Below are 7,545 nucleotides of genomic sequence, written 5' to 3'. Positions count from 1 at the left end.
ATTCAGCCTTACCTTATATTTATACGCCCATTTATCAAGACCTCCCTGCAGATGTATGTCCTAGCTGTCAAATCTGATGACAATGCAGGCAAATCATGGTAAGAGCCCTGGTTTTGGAGCCACACCCACGTGAGCTGGCCTTCTGCATGCACTTATCTCTAGGGCCTTGACAAGCCTTTTTTTTTTTTTTTTTTTTAATCTCAGTTTTGTGAGCATAAAAAGGGTGGTGGTGGTGGAAACTCCTGTACTTTAGCAAGGATTAGAAACAGAGTCAGTAAACATTAGTTACTAGAACAGTACATCCACCCTAACCAATGGAAGTGACATGGAGAGTAGTAGAACGAATGAGACTTTCAGAGTTCACTTATTTTTCTAACACAATTGTTACAACTTCCATTTGGAGAGAAAATGAAAGAATGAGGAGTCAAAATCGATCTAAGGCTGGCACTTTTGTGTCTCAGAACAGGTTTCCAGAAAATTATTTACATATGACTCTAGCCAAACCACAGGAAATCGTCATGCTCTGTATTTTTCTCACCCTGCCCCAAGTTCTTGTCCTATGACCTGATTTCTTCCCCTAGCTCACCCTTCCATTTAGGGGAGGAGTTCAGGATTTCATTTTATAGTGGTTTGGTTGGGGTAGGGGTGAGGGTAGGGTAGATCAGAGAGGCTCCACCCATTTCTCTTGGTCCGGAGGTGTGCGCACCCCATTCCCCTCCCCCTGGAATCTGTAAGGAGGTGGGCTGGCGGCGGAGGGAGGGCCCTGACCCTGTCACTTTAAGAAGGGCCAAGCGCGGTCCGGAGAGTCGGCGTGGCCCCTACCCCTCCCGCGCCCTCACCCCAGAACAGCTGCAGCCACTGCCACGGCCGCCCCTTGGTCAGCAGAGTCCGTTCCGGCTCCAGAAAGCAAGTCACCAACATGGTGAAGATCGTGACAGTTAAGACCCAGGCGTACCCGGACCAGAAACCGGGCACGAGCGGGCTGCGGAAGCGGGTGAAGGTGTTCCAGAGCAGCGCCAACTATGCGGAGAATTTCATCCAGAGTATCATCTCCACCGTGGAGCCGGCGCAGCGGCAGGAAGCCACCCTGGTGGTGGGCGGGGACGGCAGGTTCTACATGAAGGAGGCCATCCAGCTGATCGTCCGCATCGCCGCCGCCAACGGGGTAAGGGACGCGCGGGCTCTAGGCAGCGTGCGCCCGGGCGCGGGGCCGTGCGCTACGTGCGGCTAGTGTCCTCGCTTCGGCCCGGCCACCTCCGTGCGTGGCCGTCCCGGTCTTTACTCCCAGCCCCTCCGCGCTGCCTCCTGCCGGCCTGGAGACCCGCTGTGGGTCGCTGTGTGCGGGAAAGTGGCCGCTTAGCCCGGTGGAGCCGCTCTCCCGACTTCCTGGGGGAAGGGAGGCTGGGGCCGAGGAGGAGCAGGGCTTGACCTTGGGGAAACCGCCTCCGCCTCCGCCTCCTGCCCCTCCCTTCTCTCCGCCCGCCTCCCTTCTTCCCTTCCGGTGCCTCTGACATTTACAGGAACCTTTCGTGCGGCTGAAGATACAGTTACAGAACGGAATGCTGTCGCTTTAACCAGAAAAGATTAGAGGCCGCCGCCTTGCTCAGAACCGTCTCGCAACCCAGCCCTGGTTGCTTCTATTCGCGCTTGGGACTGCCGCTTCCCTCTGGCTCCGAGCCCGGCGCTTTGGTTGCAGGCCAGTCTGTCAGGCCAGCGGAGCGGAGGACACATAATAGTTGCAAAGTCTCGTTCTCCACCCCTCAGTTTGCGTTGCTGGGGCGCAGGGTTTTGAAAAGGCTAATCTTTGCTCAGTGGTGCTCTGGATTTATTCCAGGGAGGCAGCTGGAGCAGAATTTTTATTAGAACAAAAACTGCAAATCCCACGGCACTCTTGTGCAAGGAGGCCAGGAAATTAATGCAACACCTTGTGTCCCTTCGCCCCCGCTAAGGAACGTTAACTGACTTAATTGGGCAGGTTCATTCGGATAGGTGAAACTTTGAAATAGAGTTTGCAGTACATCTGATATACAGGGAAAATGAATTTATAAAATAGGTAAATCGGAGCTGATTGTTCACTTACTTTCATAAAACGTTAAACTCCTAACGAGTTTTTTTTTAAAGAACAAATTTTCTTTCTATATTTAAAATCAGGTTTGAGCTTTACCCGACCCTTGTGAAACTCATTCCCTTTAAAGTTTTTATTGTTAGTTGTACTTTATTATCTTATTAATGCATTGAGAACCATTTTGCCAAGCACCATGAGAAGCCCTTCACTCGCGGTGTCTCATTTCTACCACTGCAGCTCTGTTGGGTAGATGCTCTTATGGGCATTGTCAACTTGCCGAGGAGGAAACAGAAGCTTAGATTAAATAATGTGCAGGAACTGTAAAGGCAGCATTGAGAATGCAGTAAAGAACTTGAACAGCTTCTGGGAATGAAGGGATACTTAAATCTAAAGATCTGTGTTCCAGCCTGACCTGTGGTGGCACAGTGGATAAAGCATTGACCTGGAACGCTGAGGCTGCCAGTTCGAAACCCTGGGCTTTCCTGGTCAAGGCACATATGGGAGTTGATGCCTCCTGCTCCTCCCCCCCCACCCCTTCTCTCTCTCTTGCTCTCTCCCCTTTGCCTTTATAAAATGAATAAATTATATATATATATATATATATATATATATATATATATATATATGATCTGTGTTCTAGTAGTCTCTAAAATCTAAATCAAAATCTACATCTGCCTCCCTGGGTCAAAGTTTGTCTGGATTTGTTTTCTTCACCTGGGTTTACAGCCAACCCCATATTCCCTTGAAAAAACAAACAAACTCACTGTGTACCAGTAGATCCCTTCATTTCCTTATCACCTGTGTTGAATTTGCATTTCATTCATTCATTCAACAAACACTGAGCCATGAATAGAGAGATGTGTGGAATAAAGAGACAATGACAAGTTCAATCCCTGGTCAGGGCACAAAGAAGAATCAATCAATGAATGCATAAATAAGAGGAATAACAAATTGATGTTTTGCTCTCTTCTCTCTCTCTCTAAAATCAATCCATTAAAAAGAAAAAGAACTTAAAAAAAAAAGAACAATTCAGACACAAGATTTGTTCTTAAGGACTTTATATCATAGTAAGAAGTTTAAGGATCCAAATGGAAAGTTGTCTATTTGGCAGTAGTGTGGGGTAGGGAGGAAAGAATTAATTAAGACTAAAAAATATATATGTTCTGAAAACCTTAATCACCTTTTAGCTATTGCTCTATTGCTTTTCCTCCTTTAGGTGAATCTTTATACAACTTGTCTGCATTCACCATCATTGATTTCTCACCTCCCGTTCACTCCCCACCCCATTGCAATCTGACTTCTGTTTTCTCCACCACTCTACTAAAATTTCTTTCGCCAATGTTACTACTGACTTTCTGGTTGCTGAATCCATTGAATATTTTTTAGGCCTTATCTTCTTTGACCTTCCTGTTGCATTTGTCACTGCTGATCATTGTGCTCTTTCAAAGTTCTCATACCCTTGTCTTGATCACTCTATCTCTCTTGCTTCTGCTCACAGTTTTTGAGTTTCTTCATGGACTGCTTGTCCTACCCACACCCTAGCTATTCTCTAGGTTTCTGTCCTCAACTTGCTGCTGTCTGATTTTATTCTCTCTCTCTGCCCCTCTCTCTGTCTCTTTTCTTTACCACAAATTTGCATATGCTACTTCTCTTCTGGTGTGGTTACATTCAGATAGCATCTTAGGAAGCCTTTCCCCAGCAGCTCCTCTGTGCCCTCTCCTCCCAGTAAGTGATCTTTTCCCATAAGTACGTACCTCTAGAGTAGACTAATCAAATTCTGTGAAATGACGTGTTTACATGTGACACTCCCCCACCAGAGAGTAAGCTTCGTGAAGATAGGGACTGTGTTTTATTTGTATCTGCAGTACCTAGGGCCATGTAGCATTCAATGAATCTTTGTTCAGTTTCCCTGAAATGGGAAATGTGTATTCCAGCACTTAAGTTCTCATTAAACATTTATTATGTGCTGACTTCGTATCAGACATTGTGCCGAGTACCTGGGATACAAAGTATTCTTGCCCTCAGGAAATACATAGTCTAGAAGGGGAGGTAGAAAGAATCAGCAGACTGCAGTATGTTAAGGTTATGATGAAGGCCTGGGCTGGCTGAAGGGGCAGGAGCGTGGAGGGCTACACTTGGGAGAGGACAGTGAATTGAGAGAGGCTTCACAGAACGTGGTAGCTGAAATGAGGCTTAACGGATCAGGTGGAATTCCCAGAGTAGATAAAAATACATAAGAAGAGTTGAGGACTGTTCTCTTGGGCAAGTTATTTACTTCCTATTTCCCCTTGTGTGTAAAGGTGGAAGTGATAATTCATACCCAGTGAGGCTTTTGTCCAGATCAGATGAAACAGCACATTTCAAAGTACCTGGAAGCCCCTTTTCACCTAGAAGTGTTTGAATCTCACTTGTGGGGAAACCTCAGGTTGGACCTGGGGACAGGACTTGAAGCTATTGATGTTCTGCTGATATGAAGGTACTGAGTTAGCCACAATCTGATGCAGATATCACTACCTCCCCCCCACCCCCTCACCCATAGATATCAGCATTGTCTCCCACCTTTCTCTAACCCTCAGGGGTCCCAGCCAATATAGAGGGATTTATGATAGTCAGAACCCAATTGGGTACAAGTGGCAAAAACATAACTTGGGTTAGCCCAACTGTAAAAGGAATATATTGGCCCCTGTTGCTGAAAAGTCTAAGAGATTCCCAATGCAGACTTCTTGTTTCAAACTATTTCTAGTGTCTAAATCAATGATCTGCAAATGACCGGTATAAGAATTTGAGGAAAGTTCAAACTCACAAGTAAATGAATGTTTAGATATTTTGAAGGATAGTTTATCAGTTTCAACAAAATAAAATAAAGGGCCTTATGAGAACTTGTGAATAAGTAGGTTTTCTTTCATCAACTCACAGGGTTCTTGTATCATGAATTCTTTGGTTAAACCTATGGACCCCTTCTCAGAATTTTTTATTTAATTTAATTAATTTATTTATTTTAGTGAGAAGAGGAAAGGCAGAGACAGATTCCCCGGCAAGCCCACTAGGAGGTGATGTTCTATCCATCTGGGGCCTTTGCCCCATTGCAACTGGAGCCATTTTTTAGTGCCTGAGGCAAAGGCCATGGAACCAGCCTCAGTGCCCAGGCAACTCGCTTAATTGAGCCATGGCTGCAGGAGGGAGGAGAAGAGAGAGAGAGAAAGAAAGAGACAGAGAGAGAAGTGAGGGAGGAGGGGTAGAGAAGCAGATGGGCGCTTCTTCTATGTGCCCTGACCGGGAATTGAACCCTAGACATCCACACACCGGGCTGACGCTCTACCACTGAGCCAACCGGCTAGGACCTCAGAATAATTTTATTTAAAAAAAAATACAAAGACCTGACTAGGTGGTGGTGCAGTGGATAGAGCATTGGACTGGGACACGGAGGACCCAGGTTTGAAATTCCAAGGTCGCCAGCTTGAGCACAGGCTCATCTGGTTTGAGCAAGGCTAACAGCTTGAGCCCCAGGTTACTGGCTTGAGGAAGGGGTCACTCGGTCTGCTGCAGACCCCCAGTCAAGGCACATATAAGAAATCAATCAATGAACAACTAAGGTGCTACAATGAAGAATTTACGCTTCTCATCTCTCTCCCTTCCTGTCTGTCTGTCCCTATCTGTCCCTCTATCTGTCTCTATCACACACACTCTCTCTCACACACACACACACACAAAATACAAAGGATTGCAAAGGATATAAAAATTGTATTGAAATACAATGATCAAAATAGTAACCAAATTTGTACTATGGGAAGATACAGTCTTCTTTATTTCTCTTGTATACACTAAATAACAAGATTTAATGGAAGGTCTAACATGGTCTTTTTCAGAGTAATGATCAGTACACATAATAGTTTGAGATATCTGTGATCTCAATATTATGAGATAATTACACTTTGATATGAAAATATTTATAATTTCTATTAAATCACAGTAAACTAGTAGTAGTTTTTTTTTAATTTTTTAAATTTTATTTATTCATTTTAGAAAGGAGAGAGAGAGAGAAGAGAGAGAGAGAGACAGAGAGAGAGAAGGGGGGAGGAGCAGGAAGCATCAACTCCCATATGTGCCTTGACCAGGCAAGCCCAAGGTTTTGAACCGGCGACCTCAGCATTTCCAGGTCGACGCTTTATGCACTGCGCCACCACAGGTCAGGCTAAACTAGTAGTAGTTTTAATAGTGGTAATAAATAGTAATAAATTCTGTGCTTTGTTGCCTACATTCATAATTAAAGGAAACGTTAAATTTCATTTAGAGGTTAGTGAAAATAAAGATTTTTTTGGTTTGTTTTGCTATTGAAGTTCATGTACCCCATTACATTTTACCCATGGAACCCTTGGGGGAGCGGCCTAAGGAATCCGAGTTAAGAACCCCTGCACTAACAAATGATTCCCTTTTAGTGTCAGGTATTGCTTGTACCAAATGGGTATCAAATACATGACCCAGAGGGTCTCAGGTTCTCAGACCAAACCAGTGGGGCTTTGAGAACTTCATCTTAAATGGAAGAACGCTGCTCTGTCCTGTTTGGGATGGAGCACTCTCTTCTGAACCTTCGTGAGGCGTAGCTGCACACACAGGTGAAAGGACGTGTGTCTGGGTGTTGTTCTGAGAAGGAAATGACAGATCACTGAGCAGGAGGAAGAATGTTTGGGGGCTCTGAGGTAACTGGTGTTAGGTGGAGGATCCTTGCTTTCCACACTTAAATCTGACATCCTTAGGGCAGGATGACTTGGCAGAGAAATATCTTTGGGTCCCTTTTTAATAGGCTGTAACTCCTATATTTGAAAAACAAATGTTATTTAATTATGATGGGCTTATGAATGGTTGTTCTCCCCTGTTATATATTTTCTGATTTCCAGTCAGCATTCAAGATACAGTCTTTTCCCATCCAGGAATAAGATATAATCTTTTGGGGAGATAAGACATAAGATACATACACATACAAAGAGCAGAATTAGGAAAAGTACAGATAAGGGAGAGAGCATCTGGACTGGAGAAAGGGAACAAAATTGTGTCTTGAAGAGTAGACAGTGTGCCAACAGAAAAGAGGGTGTCACCGTACAGGTGGGGGACCCGCAGAAAGGGAAAGTGGAAGAAAGGACAAGAGTGTATTTCAGAGCTGGGCACGTAGCCACTGAACAGTCTCTGGGATGTGAGTTATTTAAATCAAACCAAGGGTTTCTCTTTCTTGGCTTCACTAATGCTCTTGCTGGAAAATTGTGTTGTTTTTTTCTTTTTCTTTCTTTCTTGAATCTGTGGCCATGGAACATTCAAGACTCAAAAGAAAAACATTTTCTCTCTTCACAGTACGGCTTCATTTGGTAAACAAGACTAGGTAGGAAAGAGTGATTCATTAATTAACTAAATACTTATTGAGCACCTCTTGTATGCCAGGCCCTGTTTTAGGAACTAGGGACGTAGAAGCCAGAGCTGTGCAGTTCTAA

General features: G+C 44.5%; 1 protein-coding gene across 1 annotated transcript in view; it reads left to right on the top strand.

Annotated features, from left to right (window-relative positions):
- The first annotated feature begins 210 nt into the window (after positions 1 to 210).
- PGM1 (phosphoglucomutase 1) overlaps positions 211 to 7,545 on the top strand; it is a 73,520-nt gene continuing 66,185 nt past the window's right edge. Inside the window, exon 1 of the mRNA XM_066268992.1 lies at positions 211 to 1,165. Within this exon, the coding sequence (XP_066125089.1) occupies positions 920 to 1,165 (246 nt within the window). The 5' untranslated portion in view covers positions 211 to 919. The remainder of the gene's footprint in view (positions 1,166 to 7,545) is intronic.

The sequence above is a fragment of the Saccopteryx bilineata genome, chromosome 3, assembly GCF_036850765.1.
Source record: "Saccopteryx bilineata isolate mSacBil1 chromosome 3, mSacBil1_pri_phased_curated, whole genome shotgun sequence".
NCBI lineage: Eukaryota > Metazoa > Chordata > Mammalia > Chiroptera > Emballonuridae > Saccopteryx > Saccopteryx bilineata.
Note: the sequence above shows the minus strand (reverse complement) of the source record. Positions and strands in the feature narration are given on the sequence as shown.